Raw genomic sequence first — 20,989 nt, forward strand, 5'->3', positions numbered from 1 at the left:
GCCAGTGAGCGTGGCGCACAGCGGCCCCGGGAACGCGCTTCCCCGCGGGCCAGCGCACACGCACTCCTGGAGGCTCGCGGGATGTGTCACTCCGGTGGGTGCAGGCGGCTTCTCCACCTTCTCCTCCTGTCCTCCAGGACAAAGACACTCCTCTCCCTTCAGGTCAGTATTGAGGACAAGAGTGAGCGGCTCACAGGACGGCCCTCCCGCCTGAGGGACCCACCTGACCATGGCCAAGGCCAGCCCTGCGGAAGGTCTGAGCCAGGGCGGGGTCGTGGTGGCCGCAGAGGCTCTGGCCTGCAACTGGAGGAAAGCACCCCAAGGGTACACTGCAGGTGACGGGCGCAGAAACCCAAAAGGACACCGCGTGCGTAGTAACATCCGTTTGAAAATTTTAAAGCATATTCTTCCAGTGCCATCAATACAATCGTGAATCTGACCAGTTAACACTCCTAATGTTAAAATCAGGGTCATATTGAGGTTGACATTGTTTTCAGTGCACGAACTGAAAGGGCTGTACGTTTTTCAAACTGGCTTTATCATCATTAATCTCAGAGCCCTACAGAATTTACCAGAGCTTGGGGATAAAAGCAAGAATCATCTGTAAACCAATAGCGCCTTTCACCAGAAACCCAAGGTAAATGCAGGTTTAAAGTTTTGTGTTTTTTTTAGGTTTAAAGATTTTTAAAAATAAAATTGACTTAGAGGCAAAATGGAGGCAGCTTTTGCCCCGAATATAGACAGCCCTGAGTGAGTAAAATTTAGGAAGGTACATAAAACCCAGGAAAGTATTTCAACAATACAGACTCTTCATACATTCACCTTAACAGAGGGACTTTCCAGTTGTGGAAATAATCTATGTGCGTTTCCCTGCCGCTCCCAGAGGCACGTTCAGGGGCCCAGAGACCACCGTCGCCAGTCCAGACCCTGCCCCTGCCCAGCAGAGTCAACGTCCAGGGAGGGTGCACCTCAGTGAGAGTGGCCTTCGGCCCACACGGGTCCTCTCGCTGTCATGGACGTGAGAGACTGAGCTCCCCTCCCCCATATCCAGGTGTAAAATTCCAGGCTGTTGAAAAGGCCGAGGTGAGCAGGCCCCTCAGATCAGAGAACCCAGGACCGAGGGAATCGGGCGTGGGGACCGGGGGGGCGGGGTGGGGCACGCACCCACCGAGCCCATGGGAGCCCCAGACGGTTCCCAGAACACCAACCAGAGGGGTCCAGGTCAGGATCAGATGCGAAAACATTAAGAATCCTTGGAATTGTTCCTTCTGGATATATCCTGATCAAAATGAGGTTACTGCAAAATCCACCTGCCTTAAAGCAAGTGTGCCCGAGGGCAGCGCGATGTGCACAGCCTCTGGGGGAGGCTGCCCAGGCGCCTTCCCAGCGGCCCCTGAAGTGTGGGCACCACCCCTGCACCCACTTGCCCCCCGGCACAGGTCCTGTACAGCACGTGTGGCCTAAGTGGTTCAGGAGTATTTCTAAGTTAACTGATTTCCTTGAGATAATCTTAGAGTGATTCCTAGTTTACAGATTTGAACCTAAAAAGTGTCACCTTTGCTTGCATTGTAAATATTCCCATTTTCTCAATTCTTAACATTTTGCTCTGAATTTACCACTCTGTAGCTTTTAATTGTTTGTTTCTGAAATATCTGACTTCCAAAAACAGCATGAGGGTTTTCATTGTTTTTGTACTGTAAGTTATCACTATCACAATCTGTGAAAACCTCTGACCTCAGCTTTAAGGGAAGAGCGGGGCCCTGAAGGATCCCCAGCTCCTGCACAGGCCCGGCCACGCCCCTTACCTCGCTCCTCAGAAGGGTCTGGACACTGCACTTATGAGGGCAGGACACCACCACGCAGGGACACTCGGTGTCTTCGTGTTTCTGAAGGAGAAAGAGAGAGTGTTGCCAACTCTGAAACACAATCCACCTTCCCTCAGATCCCACCAGCGTTCCCAGCGTCCCCACGATGACCCAAGGGAAGCCCTCTGCTCACGGTCATGTCCTTGGGTCACGAGACTCACACCACACTTGGACGGGTCGCTATGTTACACAAGTCTGAGTGCTCAAAAGAATGCATCTCACGAGAGCTACTCAGATATGACTGGTCGGGGCCACTCATGGGAGCACAGCCCACCGGAGGGGCATCCTCACGGCAGCTTCCCTCTAGCTGTGTCCCCTCTGCTGATGCTTCCCTGACACCTGCGCCCAGGTAGGCTGGGCCTTGGCCTCCCTCACACAGCAGGTGGATGGCAGGGCCCAGCCGCTGCTGGTTGGAGAGAAGGACAGTTCTCCTCTGGCTTCTCAGTTTGGGGTCTGGAAATGATGCTTCTCAAGAGCCTGAAAACAATGTGATCTACTGGGTGTTTAAATTACTGTCCTGATCTCTGATCTTCCTCTAGTGCGTGGTAAACGTGCATACATTTTGGTGTAGCCCTTCTCTGGAGGGTACAGATTTCAACACAGAGCCTGGATGACGGTGACTGTTCAACTCGGTGCCCCAGGCCCCTGCTGGGCACCTGTCCGGTACACCTGTCCACAGGTGAAGTGCAGGCAAGAGCTCCCACGAGGAGAGCAAACCCAGGCTCTGGAGAGCACCTCCAGACACATGACAAAGGGCCGCTGGGGGGAGACCGACGCAGGCAGATCCAGACCTGCCACGTCACACAACCGTGGGAGGCCAGGCTCCCGGAGGTGGCATCCCTCGGCAAGAAGAGAATGTGGCGGGTTCTCCTCTGAGGCCCTGGGACACTCCCAGTTCTCCTGGCTGGGCCTCCAGTTAGGCCGCTGTTGAGGTGTATCTGGGGTCGCGCTGGCTGCCGGGCCGTCTGACCCAGCAGGCGTGCAGGTCAAGGACACGGCGCCCGAGAGGACACTCCTCTCCTCCGGGGAGCCCCGGAGCCAGGTGCAACACCATCTGAAGTCCCTTGTCTGGACCAGCGCCCTGCGGGCTGTGCAGCGCGGAGAGGACACCTGGACACGGCCGCTCTGCTCCGGGGCCTGGTCCCCAGAGGCCTGCAGGGCCCACGGTGGGCGAGCCCACGGCTGTCCCGAACTCAGCAAAAATCACCTGACTGGACTGAGCCTGACCAGCACCTCCCCAGAGGGGACCCCCGGCGGATGCCTGGCCGCGCTCAGAATCCCTAAGAGTTCCCAGGTGCCATCGCGCCTTTCGGGGGAAACCTCGGGCCAAACAGCTTCTCTCTGCCTCACCTGTAAGAGGGGGCGTGACCAGCCCTCCCTCAGAGGGCATCTGTGAGGACAGAATCCGTCACGGGCCCGGAGAACTAACGTGGCCGACACTCCACGGACGCCACGCCTCCCTCCTGCGCCTGCCCTCGACCCCGTCTTCATTCACCAGGCCAGGCCTGCCCTGGGTGTCAGGGTGGCCTGACCAGGACAAACAGATGATCACCACTGCGGCAGGGGGGCTGGGAGCGAGCAGCGGGGGTGGTGGCCTGGCAGGGCGCTCTGAGGAAGAACCAGGGGTGGGGGCAGCGTACCGGGGAGGGCAGAGCAGGGGGCAGCAGGAGGTGAGGCTGGGGGCCCGCAGGCCATTCCCATCAATAGCTTTGGGTATCTTGGCAGATCTGTGCAAGGACGTCCAAATGATGAATGTCTAGAAATGGGCTTCTTTGCCCTTCTTTCAAAGGGTAGAGCATTTAAGATGGGATTTGGGGGCTTCCCTGGTGGCGCAGTGGTTGAGAGTCCGCCTGCCGATGCAGGGGACGCGGGTTCGTGCCCCGGTCCGGGAGGATCCCACATGCCGCGGAGCGGCTGGGCCCGTGAGCCATGGCCGCTGAGCCTGCGCGTCGGGAGCCTGTGCTCCGCAACGGGAGAGGCCACAACAGTGAGAGGCCCACGTACCGCAAAAAAAAAAAAAAACAAAAAAAGGGATTTGGAGGGGTGTTGCCAGACTGCCCCCCAATCAGCCTCCACAAGCCCACCCTCACTGCAGTGAGAACGCACGGCCCCAATTGAATTCTATCAAACTTTCCCATCTCTGACAGTGACCGGTGAAAAACAATGAGTATGATTTGCAATTCTTTAATGATGTGTAGTTATTAGTATCTTTTTTATGTTAACCATTTATATTTCCCGTGAACTGCCTTTCATAGCTTTTGTCCACTGCAGTGGGTTGAACAGTGACCCCTGAAGTTCATGTCCCCCCGGAACCTCAGAATGTGACCCCGGTTTAGGAAAGAGGGTCTCTGCAGATGTAACGAGTTAAGAGGCCACCCTGGATTAGGCTGGGCCCTGAACCTAGTGACACTGTCCATGTAAGAGGAGAAGACGTACAGCAGGAAGACTGCCATGGGGACATGCAGGCAGAGGTTGGAACGGTGCAGCCGCAAGTCTGGGAGCCCAAGGACTGCAACCCCCAGGAGGTGGGGAGGTGAGGGAGGGGTCTTCTCTAGAGCCTCCAGAGGGGCATGGCCCTGAGGCAACCCTGGATCCAGACTTCTGCTTCTAGGACTGTGAGGGAACAAATTTCTGTTGTTTTAGGCCACCCGCTCTGTGGTACTTTGTTATGACAGCCAAAGGGATACACCCGTTTTCCAAAAAAAAAAAAAAAAACCTGTTAATCTGTCGGTATGTAAGAACTCTTCACATATTAATGAACTCTGTCCTGCCTGTCAAAGCAAGTGTGACTTTGATACACACACAGAACGGACGTCACGCGTGTGTGGGCCATAAAGCATAAGTGCACAGTGAGCACCCGCCAGGGACAAGGATGTAACCAACGCCCATCACCTGCGGGCTCCTCTTCTGCCTCGCCCCCGCCTTCTCCGACTAAAACCACAAGGCTGAACCTGCGCTTTAACTTCCTTTGCTTAAAAAAAGGTCTCATTACACGTGTATGTGTAACGGGTAAGATACTGTTTCGTCTTGACTGCTTCTGAATTTTGTTAACACGGAATTCCTCCTTTCGACTCTTCTGCGACCTGGCTCAACATCACGCTCCTCAGGCGGGCGAATCCACGAGTCGCATAAGTGGACTCGTGGATTCCACTGTCACTGCTGTCATACAACCTTCCCTGCTGTGCACACTGTCCACGGGGTCCGCTACAAGTGACGTGTCTGTTCTCCAACAGATGGACGTTTGGATCGTTCCCAGATCTCTCTGCTCCTCTGGTTATGCCTGACATACCCTCTGCAGTGCATGTGCGACAGTTTCTCTTAAACATCTAGGAGAGGGACTGCTAGTTGAGAACATGAGTTTTCAACCTAATAAAATACTGCCACGTGTTTGCCAAAGTGGCTGTACCTGTATGTTACAGTACACAGTTGACCCTTGAACCTGGGTATGAACTGCGGGAGCCGACGTACACGTGGATTTTCTTCACTAGGTGTGCACTGCGGCACTACCCGACCCACGGTCGGCTGACGCTGTGGGTGCGCGACCTCGGCTAGGAGGGATGACTGTAACGTTATACTCGTGTTCAAGACTGCTTGGAGAGTCTGCGCCCAGCCCCTGTGTCATCCAAGGGCCAAATGTATACACGTTCCCATAAAACGAGATCTTTACAATTCTTGACTTTTCACAAATTAACGGAACTGTTTAAAGAGAATAATATTCGATAATTTCTGGGCTAAATGGAAAAGAAGAGATTTTTTCCTGACACTTTAAATTCTGCTATTAGATTAAAAAAAAACAACTTGAAAATAGCTGCCGGTACCATGGTTTAAAGATAGAAAAGAAATGCTCACATGAACTGCAATGGTCCAGAGAGTCAGTGCGCTTTTTGATTTTTTTGATGGGGACCATTTTTAAAGTCTGTGTTGAATTTTTTTTTTTAATTTATTTATTTTTGGCTGCATTGGGTCTTCATTGCTGCATGTGGGCTTTCTCTAGTTGCGGTGAGCAGGGGCTACACTTCATTGCGGTGCAAGGGCTTCTCACTGCGGCGGCTTCTCTTGTTGCAGAGCATGGGCTCTAGGTGCACGGGCTTCAGTAGTTGTGGCTCTCGGGCTCTAGAGCTCAGGCTCAGTAGTTGTGGCGCACGGGCTTAGTTGCTCCGTGGCATGTGGGATCTTCCCGGACCAGGGCTTGACCCCGTGTCCCCTGCATTAGCAGGCGGATTCTTAACCACTGTGCCACCAGGGAAGCCCTCTGTGTTGAATTTTGCCACAGCACTGCCTCTGTCTTCTGCTCTGGCCCCTTGGCCGCGAGGCCTGCGGGATCCTAGCTCCCCAACCAGGGACTGAACCGCACCTCCTGTGCTGGAAGGCGAAGTCCCTGGAGCCTCGGCGCTTTATCAACCTATATTTTATCAACACTTGATATATGTGTCACACCACAAAACGCAGGACAGGGAGGAAAGTCAGGATGAACTGGGGCTTCAGGCCTAAGTTAAGCAACGGCTCTTTTTAAAAATAACCTTAAGGCCTGAGAGGATGAGACTGTGAGGGTTGAAAGAACAAGACTTGGGAGCCAGATCCCACCACTGCTAACAGGGCGAGGGCCCGGGGGGAGTCTTGGCCGCTTCCAGGTGGGTGAGCAAGGGTGGATGGGTGTGGCCGCCTGCCAGCGCCGAGGGCCCCAGGAGCCGGCGGCTGGCGCACAAGCAGCGAGCCCACGCAGGGCGCCTCTCACAGTTATCACAGGTGGACAGAACGTAACATCTGCCCCAAGACACGCTGCAGCACCAACACTGATAAAACAGTTTTAAAAGTTTTCATCACAAAAGCATAGTAAGATTTAATTTAATTTAATTTGCACAACTCAGGTCCCAAACTGGTAATTACCACTTTGTGCCTCTGCACCTGCTGTGTCTCTCTCTCCTGTTTGCAGTCAACAGATTGAAGACCCAGATCAGCGCAAACGCCACCTCCTCTCCAAAGCCCTCCTGGACCCTATCAGGCCATGTTTAACTGTCTCTTCCCATACCACCATGCACGTAATTGTATATCTGACTGTCTCCCCTACCAGACCGTGAAAGGGAGGGGAGACACAGCAATCTACTCCTGTGTGCCCTGAGCAGCGAGCTCAAGGTCTGGCGCCCAAGAGCAGTGAGCAGACGTTTCACGACTCCATGTGTGACGCCGTTGTTCCAAAACCAACCTCTTTAGCCTCGGCTGGAGCCCAGAGCTGGCTACTCATAGGCTGTTTAACTGACATGCTTACACTTCTTTCTCAGATGAAAACTGATTCCTGGATTCTGTCCTGCAAATAAAGGTAATTGATTTTGGGCAAGAAGCAAAGTGTAACTTTGATAGCAACACGGTAACGTGCACGGGCAGGAGTATTGCTTATTGGGTACACCGTCTCATTCACTTGAACTTAATTACTGAAGAAATTAGAAACACTACTGCTAGTTTTCAAAGCAGAGGGCACAGTTGTTCAAGGTTATTAATAACTGGAAGCGACAAGAGAATCATACAGGAAACAGCTTTCACAATGGAAGAATCCCAGGCACAGGAAAGTTATACAAGGTAAGGTAAAATGGAGATCGTAGAACACATCTCATTTCACAAAGAATAACAGAGAAAACTGTTCCTAAATTTGGGTCAAAGTACTCCCGAATATCCACCAGGAACTCGACTGTGGCCCTCACGCCTGGCCGCTCTTCCACGGTCCCCTCCCATCTGGTGACCCACCAGTCGCCATCCTGCCTCGGCCAGACGCCAATTCCCGGCCCCTCCAAGCCCAGCCTCTCAGCAGCACCTGCGCCACACACCCTGCAGCTCCGCCTGCCTCTGGGACGTCACTCTCCTGACCCTTCCACGCCGGCCACGCCTTTGCTGGGCGACCTACCCCTCTTAGTATGCTGTAAGCATCATGTGCCCCAGTCCTCTGTCCTCCGACTCTGGCCCTTCTCTCTACTCGCTCCAGTCCCAGGGCTGCAAGTACCACCTATTTACACATACCTACGGCCCAGACCACTCCCTATCCCCCCGAAAGCCTCCTCTCTTCCCCTGAGCCCCACTTCAGCAGGACGCTCCGGTTGGTCCAGCTGCTCTAGTTACAGACGCTGGGCATCCTCCAAGCTCATACTCCATAACTCGAGCCATCGGCTAATCCCACTGGCTCTGCGTTAACTGTGACCGCATCTGTCCCTTGCTCAAGGCTGCCCCCCGTCAACTTCGCACCTCGCCTCTGCTCTGTGCGAGGGGAAATCTGCCTGCTGAGTCTGTTCCATCTTGGAGCCTGAGCCCCCCGCTGCTGCTCCCTCTGTCCCAGTGCTCTTCCTGCATCGTCCTGACTGCCTCAGAAGGGCCCGCCCTGATCACCCCTCCTCCCCTGTTACCAGTTTGTCTTCATAGTACTTATGATCTCTTCCCACTGGAAGATGAGGGTCACCACTGAACCTGCAGCTCCTAGAACAGTGCCCAGCACACAGTAGGTATGCAGTAAATACGTATTCAACAAACAGACAAATATCTGAGGGTCTCTACACCACTGACTCTTTTTAAAGTTTGTCCTCCATCCCAACACCTGTTTCTCTTTGATTTACATATAAGTGATCAGATTCTAACATGCGCACAATATAAAACCCTGCCAAAATAATGGAGGCGTGAAAACATTTTAAATTCTCATCTCTCTCCAGGAGAGACCGCTGCACTTCAATACTGCAGGATAAATTACCCTGTTGAAGTGATGGTTATGTCACAGAGCCGTAAAATGATTAAGCAATCCAACAAGATTTTAGAGGCTATTCCCTGGCACAAGTGAAAAATTCTACCTTTTTTGAATAATCGGTCTTCATTTTTTGGGCACCCCAAATGGCAGTCAATCTAGGCAATGGAAAATTAATTGCATAAATCAAAATGGGCAAAACAAATGAAGCTTAACTCTGAAATAAAGTCAGATGAAAATTGCTATTTACCCCTATCTTGTCTCTTTATTTCTGTTAGAATAGTCATTTAACAAGCTATCCTGCGGACAAACGACATCTGGATGGAGTAGAAGGTGGGTGAGACAAGAAAACACCGCACCTGCAGCGTTATCATTGGGACCTGGCTTCTGCAGTGGCCGCACGTGGCCTCACGGTATTTACAGGCCTTGTCCACGTGGTCACGCAGGTCCTTCCTCAGCACCTTCTCTTTGCAGTCGGCACGGACACACAAAAGTTCCTCAAACTGGCAATCATTCTTCAAATGCACCTGTGAGACGAACAATTCAAAGTTCTTAATCGGCAAAACTCCAATCTGAAATACCAAATTCTAGCCGCTATGCAATTAAATCCCACAAAAATGTTTCTATCTGCTGTGAGATCAGCTTTTCACAGAGAAGAGTGACAAATGTATCAAGAGACACTGAATTTCATGTTCCACTTAATGATTACTCAAACTATATTGCTTTTGAAGAATTAAGTCAATTAACTTTTCTTCCTGGATAAATAAATGGTTATCTGCTAAGAACTTTGTTTTGTTCCAATTCAAATATCTTTCCAGGATAAAATATGATACTAATCAAAAAAACCTAAGAAGTTACGTGGAATTTCATGGTTATAAAAAGGAGAAGGTTTTAATGGGCCTTCTACAGTCAAAATTCAATGCAGATTTTTCTACTCTAAATAGGGTGGGGTGTTCAAAAACCAACTGACAGTTCTGCCTATGATGTCGTTAAAAATAACATTTCATACCTAAATGGCTCTGACTGCTTTCATAGTTGGTTGTGTCTGAAAGATTAATGCAAACATGATCTTAAGGGGCCACATTGTACTGACCAGGGACTCGTATTTCTGGATGTAAAGCCGACACCTCACATCCCCACTTACCAGCAGGTGCCCCAGTGCTAACTGCTCTACACAGCCTCTGCCTTCGTTCCTACAGTATATCTGAAGGGCCAGAATCTCTCTCTTGCAGCAATTATCCTTAAACACCTGAAATTGAAAGTTAGCTATTTTAGAGGATTAATATTTCTTAATCTCCACATGCTGCTACTTCAGACAAGGCGAAACCACTGTAAAAATACCATGGGAACATCCCTTAAGTGGGCCTCAGAAAGCATTAAGAACTATTTTAATCTAAGTAGAATGAAGGAGCCACCCCCACTAAGAGACGCAATTTAAATAATAAAACCTGAACTACCACCTTTTATTAAATAAACCAAAAGTAAGCAAGCTATACGGAACAACTGAAGATCACTTTGGAGCAGCACACATTCTGGATTAACTCTGACACACTCAAGACGAGGACACACCAGGACCAAGTTCACATCTGGATCCTGGAGATTTCAGGCACCAGCACTGCCGCAGGTGGGACCTCCCACCAAGGGACCAGGGCAGAGCCCGCTGCAACTTGATGCCTTTGCAGGTCCTTGCCAGAGAAAGAGAGAAGCTACTGTAAAAGATGGCATTTCGCAGATGGTTTGTAAAACACTTGTTCTGGTTCTTGCTCCTAAGGTTATGTCACTAAGAACTCATTTTTCACCAAGAAGAAAGCACTAGCCTGCTACGTAAGAAACTTTTTTAAAATTTTTATTTATTTATTTATTATTTATGGCTGTGTTGGGTCTTCGTTTCTGCGCGAGGGCTTTCTCTAGTTGTGGCAAGCAGGGGCCAGTCTTCATTGTGGTGCGCGGGCCTCTCGCTATCGCGGCCTCTCTTGTTGCGGAGCGCAGGCTCCAGACGCGCAGGCTCAGTAGTTGTGGCTCACGGGCCCAGTTGCTCTGGGGCGTGTGGGATCCTCCCAGACCAGGGCTCGAACCTGTGTCCCCTGCATTGGCAGGCAGACTCTCAACCACTGCGCCACCAACGAAGCCCAAGAAACTTTTAAAAATATATGTTGCAAAGACTGCAGTTAATCCAATAATGAAAATGTTTCCCTTTGAAAATGAAAACCTCCCTTGAATTTCATTTTTCCCTTGGAAAACAAATATTCTCACTCCTTCTAACAACACAAGCTACACCGTCCTCATCCTCAGGCACTTCTAAGAAACGCCCACATGCTGACATGGTAACGGGGGAACAGGGAGCTCAATATGCCCTTCTAGATGCCACAAGAAAAGAAATAGAAACAACAGCTGTTAAGAGTTAAAAATAAACTAATTTGGAGTCAAATCTAATCCTTTGTAAACATGACTTTTTAAAAAAGGTCATAATTTTAGATATTAAAGTAAACAGAACAGGTTTTTTTAACCAGTAATAAATAAGCTTCCTTTCTGTGTCATTAAGTTCCTTTCCTTTTTTTTTTTTTTTTTCCTCCTTTGGCTATGCCTCACAGCTTGTGGGATCTTAGTTCCCCGACCAGGGATCGAACCTGGGTCCACAGCAGTAAAAGCACCAAGTCTTAACCAATGGACTGCCAGGGAATTCCCTAAGTTTCTTAAATCATTTACTTTTAGGGAGAAAAAACATAGAATGAAAATATCAGAATAATAAAAGTACAGAATTTTAGAGCTGGAAAAGATCTAGTATCATTACTACAACTGTCCCATTTTACAGATGGGGAAGTGGAGGCCCCACGGTGGCCACTATCCTCAGTGACCCGCCGAGGGGCTGATCTCGGTCTCCCGGGGCCCAACCAACCCCACATTTTCCCATGAGGATCCATGGTTTCAGTCAGTCCCATTTATGATTCTTCAACAAATCTAGTAACTCTTCTTCAGCTATCAATGCCATTGAAAAATAAGGATAGTAACTCCCAATAATGAAATGAGACACTAAAAAATCCATCTTAGCCCATTGTTTCAGCCTTTTCTCCTGGTCACATTGGTTAGATACATGTTAACAAGTTAACAGGTTGCCATGTTGAGACAAGAGGTAGAACTGAGTGATTTGTTTTTCTTAAAAACAATCCCTTCCAAGCTAAGTGAAGTCTTTAGGGGCAGGTAAATGCTAAGGAAGAACAGGTACATGGACGTTCGGCCAATTCTGTCTCTGAACCGCCCAGAGCAGGTGACACCGGATGCCCCGTCCTGGCAGCCCACGGGCACCTGTCACCAGCAACCCTCAAATCACCACACTCACCTGTGCTGCTTAACAACAAAGCCATGGGAAAACCCCAGAGTGAGAATTTTACTGCACAATTTAATGACCTACATTTAAAAAATTGTTCGGTTCATTCATCAAAATTTCAGAACCACATATTTTTATTGATATTTTAAGTACTTCAAGAACGAGTCGTTTCAAACTAGAAGTGTGCCTGGCGGGGCCTGGCAGGGCCTGGATGGCCACAGGGATGGGTGACAAGGGCTCAGGGCCCACGGGGGAAGCTGGTGGGCGCCCAGGGCCCCTGTGTGCTCATCTGCAGGACACGTGAGCTTTTCCTGGCATTCTCAGCCACGTGGGGGAGGGAAGGGCTGAAATCTCACACGTGTCTTAATGACTTTGAGACGCTGCCTGGGGGCGGGGAGAGAGCAAATCCAATGGAACCCCTCAGACTAGCACCGCTTGAAGGTAGAGCGCAGGCACCTGGGATAAAGACCCGAGGCGACAGTGCACATCTCTGCACTTTACTTACTCCTCACCCACCTGGGGGTCTTGGGAAGTGAACCCATTACTGACACAGGTGAGGAGACAGGCTCCGGGGTCACGCGGCTGGGGACCTGCCCAGCGGATCTGCCCCGTCCGTCCCGGTGCTTACATGACACAGTCCCCTGTCTCGACCCTGCTCCATCAGCTGTCAACTCAGAGAAACTCGGAACCAGGGCACTGGATGCAAACTACGTAGGAGGCACTACCCGGCGCAAAACAGTGACAAAACAATTTATTAAAAACCAAGAATACCTTGTCCTTGCTGATGCCTTCTCGACACGCAGTGCATTTCGGGCTGGAGGAGCTGAGGGGAAACACACAGTAAATGTGTTAGAGTGAACGCCACCTTCTCATCTGAACCCACTGGATACCGTGAACCGTTCACTTTAGGGTCATGTCTGCCGTGCGAAGCTCAGAGCAACCACCAGAGCTTCAGGATGCCCTGGTGAATCTGGTTTAAATATGGTTTAAATAGGAGAAAAGGGTTAAAATTCTTTTTTTAATAGTAATTCTTCATAAGGAAGTTTTTAAGCAGAACAGCTTAGATCAGTCCCTCTTGGAAAGTCCCTTTCAATTAAAGGTGAGATTTTATTTCAGAAACCAAAAGCAGCTCTCTGTGAAGGGGCTCTTCAGCGTGAGTGTCCACAGCCATCGGGAAAGCCTCTGAACGGTTCTGCTTTATGAGCACAGTCAGGGCTTTCTCCACAGGCTATTTCCTTCACAGCGTATTGAAAGGAAGACGCAATTCCGTGGACTTGAACAGTGTGGGGATTTAAAGCTGACCCTGTCTAAAGAAACCGCTGGTCTCCTACATTATTCTTGTCCCCAAACTCAGGACACCAGCCACTGCTCCCACGCTGCCCTGTTTTGGACTTGATTCTCACCCCATCCCGGGCCTGGAAACCACCTCCTAGAGATTAAAAATAAAAACTAATTTTGAGCGCTCCCTACTGCCAGGGCCCCTGCCCTAGACAGCCTAAAGGCGCCAGGAGTCCAGACCAGGGAGCGGCAGCAGAGGCTTCAGGAGCAGGGGGCAGGTGGGCACGAGTGCACTGGGGCCCTGCGGAGGGGCAGGAGGGCCGAGGGTCGGTGCAGGAGGAAATTAACGCGTTTTAAAATAAAAGCTCACTCGTTCAGCCTACGTTAATATGGAGCTTGTGCCAAACTGTTTTAATCATGGGGATCTTTTCACACCCTCAGACCCCGGGGCTGAGTGGCATCTGGGCGGGATCCCCTGACACCTGCAGAACACAGAACAGGAGGAGCTCAAGAAGCAAAGAAGGGCCGAAACCAGCAGAGCAACAGCCCCCGGCCGCTTCCGCGGCGCCAGAGTGCAGGGAAATCAGGTGCTCCGAGCCTGCTCTGCCATCACTAAGCTCCAACCAAGAGTATTTTACCCACAAGCTGGCGAAGCTGAGCTCACTGTTGGGGACGAGTGGATAAGAGCACGGCGGGAAGTACCCGAAGGAGGGTGCGGGAGGGAGGCCGCGCTCAGCGGTGGGTCTAGAGGAGCAGCGGGCAGCCTTGCCGGTCCTTGTCCGCTGCTGGGGACCCAGGCTGAGCACAGTGCCTGGCACCCCACTCAGGAAATAACTGTGGGATGAACGAAGGTGCTCTCTCAGCCAACGTTAGCTCTGCTGTAAAACTCCAGCCTCTCTGACACCCGCGATTCTAAATGGCATCAATGCCCAGCTGACAGGCCCGTGGGGGCTGCTGCGGATTCCCTGACACTCACTGGATTCTACTCAGCTTCGGCCTGGCCCACCCCTCCCATCGCCCTGTCCCCCAGTCCCAGCCCCCAGGCGCTTGCCCCAAAGGGCCCCACCGTCATTTGCAGATGGGATGTCTCCTCCCCATACTTGGCCACGCAGATGGAGACCCGGGCACCGCGGCCGAGACCTCGCTGGAGAAGCTGGGGAGGGGCTCCCTGAGTCTGCGGGCCGGGCCCCGGTCCCCTGCGTTGGGGCACCCACCTGAGCAGGGCGCCCATGCAGGTCTCGCAGAAGCGGTGTCCGCACTCGGTCTGCTTGGGGTTGCAGAGCACCAGGCGGCACTTCTCGCACTTGTACTTGTCCTCCACGGCCTTCACGAAGCGCTCCTTGTAGCCCCCCTGCTCGGGGACCAGGACGGCAGGCCCGGCGCCGCGGTCGGGGTGCAGCTTCAGTGGGGGGTTGGTTGGCAGGGTGCCGGCTGCGTCCAGCTTTTTACTCGGCTCCATCCTGCGGGGGGCGGGGGGGGGGGCGTCCATCAGAGACACACGCCGGGAGGCACAGGGTGCTGACGGGAGGCCTGGGAGAGCCAGTGCGTGCGCTCTCCTTCAGCCTCGAGGACACACGGGTGCCCTTCCAGCCTCCAGCACCTGACGGAGCAGGACGCCGCCATCAGACACACCTCCCACCCAAGGACCTGCTACAAGGTGCAAACTGCATTATCAAGGCTCTTTAACTTAAAATACAGATGATACTCTGCCGTAACTTTAAATTCTATGCATCATTCTGATGTCCTGGCTGGAGCCGCAGCTGCTCTCAGCCGATTTCATTTCCTTGTGAGCCTCGCTGCGCTGCCAGGTGATGCGACCCGACCCAGGGCAGTGTCACCGCGGAGCCCAAGGCCGGACCTGCTCCTCTCACCAGCGATGGTGCCTCCCTCGGGGGTCCTTCGCACTCTGCCCGCCCCAGGGGCGGCACCCACCCAGGCCCCTGCACCGAGCCCATGCCCTGCAGCCTTGGGAGGTGCTTCCTGGGTTTGCGGGGACCCCGTGCCCGGGGTGGGCCAGTGGAGGGGACGCCGGGCTGGGTCTCCGCGCCCTCTGCCTTCTGGGAGCGCACAGGTGGCTGGCTGGTCCCCACCTGCGAGTCCCCGTCGCCAGGCAAAGTAGGGGGTGCCTGGAGACCAGCCACAAAGACCCCAGGCCCAGCAGCCTCGGCAGCAGCGCACCTGGTGGCCCTGCAGAGAAGGTTCTTTCACAGCTCACCAGGCCTCTCAAGACTGCGCTGTGCTTCTGCTCAATTCATCTATTTCTGCTGCTGACAAAAATAAGGGCCAAATTCCTTCTCCTCACAAGGTTGTGGGCATCCGCCTGCGTCCCCACCCTGCCCTCCTCAGCCTGAGGCTCCTCGCCAGCCGGGCCCGGCCGGGCCGCAGACTCGGGTTCTGCGGGAACCAGGGCGCACCCCACCCTAGACCCCAGGGTGCCCAGGCGGGCTGCGGGCAGAGCCCAGCTCCCCCAGCCTCATTCCTCACGCCACCTCTTCCTGCCTCTCCCTGGGGCTGAGGGAACGAACGTTTCGTAGCTGGGATGTGTAGGAACCACACAGGCAGCAGTACATGTGACACGTAAATGACCTGGTGTTCCAGCCACACTTGGGTTACTTTTAACAAAATAGCACATTATCGTGCAAAGTGTGGGAGCCTCCTATGAAATCTATTTGTGAAACCAAAACAAAGATGATTTCAAAATGACCCCAAAAGGCCAGCAACCCTTTGCTCACCAACTTGTTGATTAGAATCCTGTTCATCAAGATGCTAAGTAGGAAGGTGCCCGTCAGGGAAAAGGGTCAACCAGGAGCCGACCTGCTGCCACTGGCCGCCCCCCTGCCCTTCTGCAGAGGCTGACCCTGGCTCCACAGCTCCCCGCCGGGAACACCCCTCCCACCTCCTCAGGGAGGCCCACCCTGGTCAGCCCCCACACCCCACCCCTTGGTCCGTCCTCCTAAGACTGCTCGTTTATGGTTTATTCACTGCCTATCTCCCTGTGGCAGGACGCAAGCTCCCCAGCAACGTGGGTTTGGATCTGTTCTGCTGACTGACAAACACCAGGCACCTGGAATCGCTAGTGTCTGATGGGTGGAAGGTTCTCATCTTATCTCAACTCAAAAACACACATTTGTTGAGTTAACAAATAGAGGGAAAGGTGAGGTCTGAGCCACTCATACCAAACTGTGTTTCTGTGAAACCAGAAAAAAAAAAAAAAACAGGAAAAGAAAACTCTTCAGATTTCACATCTGATCTCACAGTTTTATACCTTGCTTAGATTATAAGCTACTTGCAACTTTGGTTTAGTATTTTATCCTATGGTGCGTAAAGAAGCCTTGTGTTCAATAAAGTTTTTAGTGAGAAATGTTTGATTCTTTGGAGGTGAATTCCTAGTTCAAATATGAGAGACAATTACCTCAAGATCAAGTTAATGACAAATGATAAATGTTCCTTTACCTGTAACATGTCATACTCTGTATAGACAAATGAAGAATATAGTTTTAGATCCTTGGTTTTATAGGCTGCTTAAGATAAGCGAACGGATGCAAGCATCCCAAGAACATAAGGAGAACGTCACAGCAGCCTGTCCTGAATGGCAGAGCACAGCCTGCGGCCAGCAGGTGTGCCAGGACTCACCTGGAATGTGAGGCGCTGACGTGGGTAGCTCTGCAGCGGGCCCCAGGGGCCTCTCACAGTCCTGCTCAGGGTCCCGCATCCTGGCCCATGCACGGCCCACTCCTGAGCTAAGCTGCTGGCTGGAGAACGAGCCTTTGGGGAAGGAGGGAAAGAGGCCCTACAGTGCTTAGACAGCACGGACAAGAAAAATACCAGACCTCCTTTACCTAATATTCACAAGTAAGGACGGAGAAAACTATCTAAACGTGAAACGTCCAGAACAGGCAAATCCACAGAGACACAAGTAGATGCACGGTTGCCAGGGGCTGGGGCAGTCGGTGCAACTACGAATGGGAACAGGGCTGCTTGGGGTGACCAAAGTGTTCCGGAATTGGATACTGGGGACGACGGCACCTTCTGTGAATACACTAGAAACCACTGAACTGGACACTTTAAAGGGGTGAATTTTATGGTATGTGAATTATATTTCAATTTAAAATCTAACCAAGAATATTACCAAGTAACAGTTTAAGATGGTTGGTTCCATTTGGGTTTGGTTAATTTGTGACATTTATACATAGTGTCATACACTTTAAAATGTAAGACTAAAACCAAAAGTGGAGGGCTTCCCTGGTGGCGCAGTGGTTGAGAGTCCGCCTGCCGATGCAGGGGACGCGGGTTCATGCCCCGGTCCGGGAAGATCCCACATGCCGCAGAGCGGCTGGGCCCGTGAACCATGGCCGCTGAGCCTGCGCGTCCGGAGCCTGTGCTCCGCAGCGGGAGAGGCCACAGCAGTGAGAGGCCCGCGTACCGAAAAAAAAAAACAAAAAAACAAAAAAAAAACAACCAAAAGTGGATATGCCTGATGCTGTGGGCAGTGCCTGACACATGAGGGGACAGTAAGATTTCTTTGTAACAACAGCACCCGCTCACAGAGAAAACAACAACTAGACACGGGGGTAATGTGTAAAGAGTAAGTACCAGATTCCGGGACTGCAACCACCCAGAGGCAGACGCTCCCCTGGGTGTTCAGTGCGACTGTGCAGGTGTCCAAAAACAGCGAATGCACACAGAGGAAAACGTGTCTCTCACCAGCTGTGCTGTACACGCAAACTAACCTACAGCTCTTCCCTCGGCACCTACAGTGTATCCTGGGCACTTTTCCACATCAGCATGTAAAGATGCGCCTCGTTACCGTGAAGGGCTGCACAGCACTCCACTGCATGGTTTACCAGCCCTACTCACGGCGAGCTAGGCTGGGTTTGGTTTATATTATAAACAAACTGCAGTGAGCACTCCTGAATGCATCTTTGTACATCTAGGCAAGCACACAGCAACCCAACTGCTGGGTCAAAGATGATGTGCGTTTTAAAATACATAATCACTGCTTGGGATTTCCCTGGTGGTGCAGTGGTTAAGAATCCGCCTGCAGAATCCGCCTGCAGGGAACACGGGTTTGAGTCCTGGTCCGGGAAGATCCCGCATGCCACAAAGCAACGAAGTCCGTGCGCCACAACTACTGAGCCTGTGCTCCAGAGCCTGCGAACCACAACTACTGAGCCTGCATGCTGCAACTACTGAAGCCCGCGTGCCTAGAGCCCGTGCTCCGCAACGAGAGAAGCCACCGCAATGAGAAGCCTGTTCGCCGCAACTAGAGAAAGCCCGTGCACAGCAACAAAGACCCAACGCAGCCAAAAATAAATTAATAAAACAGTGTGTGTGTGTGTGTGTGTGTGTGTGTATATATATATATATATAAAATCACTACCAAACATCTTTCTAAAAAGGCTGTCCACTGTATACTCCCTCCAATGGCTAGTAAACTAATGAACATTATTTTCGAGGACAGTAGCTCCTTTCACTCAAGCACTGATGCTCCCGACTTTGCTTCGGCCACAGCCGGGTTTTCTGGAGGGCGCTGCTGGCCTTGCTGGTGAGCACGTCTCAGGTTCTTCTGCAGAGCTGTCGGCAGGCACCGCCACGCCACGCTGGAGGGCACAGCCGCCGGCCGCCTCCACGAGTGGGAGAGCCCTTCCTCAGGCGAGCAGCTCTGCAGGGGTTTGCCAAAGCAGCCACGTTCTATTCCAACAGAGCGCCGGGCACCTACAGCGCACACAGCTCTGTGCCCCGCGTGCGGGGCGTGGGGATGAAGGAGACTGTCCCACCCTTAGGGGCCTCTGCGGGAGTCGTGAGGAAGGTGAGCACTCCAGGGTTAAAAGGTGCGAGCGGCGGCAGACGCCGAGAAACGCCACCTGAGAGGTTACAAAGGGCTGTGGGCCTTCAGAACAGGAGGCTAGCCCCTCTGTCTGGGGGAGATGGGGGGTTCCTGAGTGGGATTTGTGGTATGATTCCAATTCTAGCAGAGGAGGAGAGAAGGAGGGCAGGCAGACACAGCACCGTTAGCTGGTTGTGGAGGGCAACCGGGAACGGGGGGCTCTGGGGAAGGAGCCGGACAGGCAGGGCATCCGGCCCTGAGGGGTCTGGGTGGGAAGGACGGCCTGGTGCCCCTTCCCTGAGGCAGGTCCTTGGGCACAGCTTTTGTCCTCTGGGCCTCACTTTTTCTGTCCCCGTGAAAAAGAATTACTACCCCTAATTCTCATGGCATTACCAGGCGTCACTGATATATTATACAGAGGATCCCTCTACAAACTCTGCAGCACTATACAGAGAAGATACACTCTGCACCAGCTGGGGTCAGGAAGTCTGATGGGATCGCACTGTTTCCTCATCTCAGACAGCTCAAAGCCTCTTTGAAAAGCCCCTTCTCAGCAATTAGGCAAGAAAAAGAGAAATAAATGGCATCCAGATTGGAAAGGAAGAAGTAAAACTATTTCTATTTTCAGATGACATATTCTTGTGTATAGAACATACTAAGGAATCAACTAAAAACAAGCCGAACTAATACACTTGTTCAGCAAGGTCGCAGAATACAGGGTCAATACATAAAAACCAGCTGTACTGCCAGACACTAGCAATGAACAATCCAAAAATAAAATTAAGAAAATCCATTTAAAAGAGCACCAAAAAGAATAAAATATCTAGGAATAAATGTGACCAAAGAAGAGCACGATGTGTACTCTGGAAATCATAAAACGTTATTGAAGACATTAAAGATGTAAATAACGGAAAGATACCCCATGTTCACGGACTGGAAGACTTAACATACTACTCACATTGATCTACAGATTCATCTCAACCCCTATCAAAATCCTAGCTGGTTTTTCTTTTCTTGCAGAAATTAATAAGCTAAACCTAAAATTCATATGGAAGTACAAGAGACCCAGAACAGAAAAAACAGTCCTGAAAAAGAAGAACAAAGTTGGAGGACTCATACTTCCTTATTTCAAAACTTACTACAAATTAATCAGGATACTATGGTACTGGAAGTAAGGACAGATATATGGCCAATGAAACAGAACTGAGAGTCTAGAGAGAAACGCTTACACTTATGGTCAACTGATTTCTGAGCAGGGTGCCGAGACCATCGATGGGGAAGGAACAGGATGCACTCAGGGTCGGCGATCTCACTACTGTCACAGAACAAAGCAGGCTCCACTCCTAGCCGTCCTCTCACAGCTCTTTCAGTCTGTGCTGGTGGCCACCGCCCATCGGCTGTGGAGACACCTCCCTCCTCCCTCCCAGGTGGTCAACTCAGCCGAACTCGGGGACAGAAAGTACCGCTTCATGGAGAACAGGTTGGGGGGATCTAAGACCTCCCTGGCTGATATCCTTCCCTGCCTTTCAAAAGATGTACTGTGTGATACTTGACACATAAAAGAGATTATGTGCAACATACATGCAAGGTAAGAATACAACAACAGAACCCCAGAACCCACTGCCCATTTAACAGTCACCGTCTACCTGTGTGCTCCTTCCTTAGCTATCCTCCTGCCTCTCTCCAAAAGTAAATATCAGCCTGAACTTCGTATTTATAATTTTCTTACTAGCATATATTTTTCTTCTTAAACAATATACTTTTGCCCGTTTTTAACCTCATAAAAATGATATACCATATGTAGTCCTCTGCCATCAGTATTACATCTACCCATGTTTGCTGTGGATAGTAGACATACTTCATTCATTTTCACTGCAGTATAATATTCCATGATGTACTTATCTATTTTCTTACCACACTGCTTCCGGTTTTTGCTATTATGGACAGTGTGTTCTGAGGCTCTCATCTCATCTAAG

General features: G+C 51.4%; 1 protein-coding gene across 1 annotated transcript in view; it reads right to left on the bottom strand.

The window, feature by feature from the left end:
* The window catches only part of TRAF3 (TNF receptor associated factor 3), a 111,217-nt gene that overhangs the window by 14,762 nt on the left and 75,466 nt on the right, over nucleotides 1–20,989 (bottom strand). Inside the window, exons 4-8 of the mRNA XM_082838136.1 lie at nucleotides 14,401–14,646; nucleotides 12,680–12,731; nucleotides 9,728–9,832; nucleotides 8,943–9,110; nucleotides 1,806–1,886 (exon numbers count right to left, since the gene is read on the bottom strand). Coding sequence (XP_082694262.1) covers nucleotides 1,806–1,886; nucleotides 8,943–9,110; nucleotides 9,728–9,832; nucleotides 12,680–12,731; nucleotides 14,401–14,646 — 652 coding nt within the window. The remainder of the gene's footprint in view (nucleotides 1–1,805; nucleotides 1,887–8,942; nucleotides 9,111–9,727; nucleotides 9,833–12,679; nucleotides 12,732–14,400; nucleotides 14,647–20,989) is intronic.

The sequence above is a fragment of the Leucopleurus acutus genome (assembly GCF_964270905.1).
Source record: "Leucopleurus acutus genome assembly, chromosome: 1".
Lineage (NCBI taxonomy): Eukaryota > Metazoa > Chordata > Mammalia > Artiodactyla > Delphinidae > Leucopleurus > Leucopleurus acutus.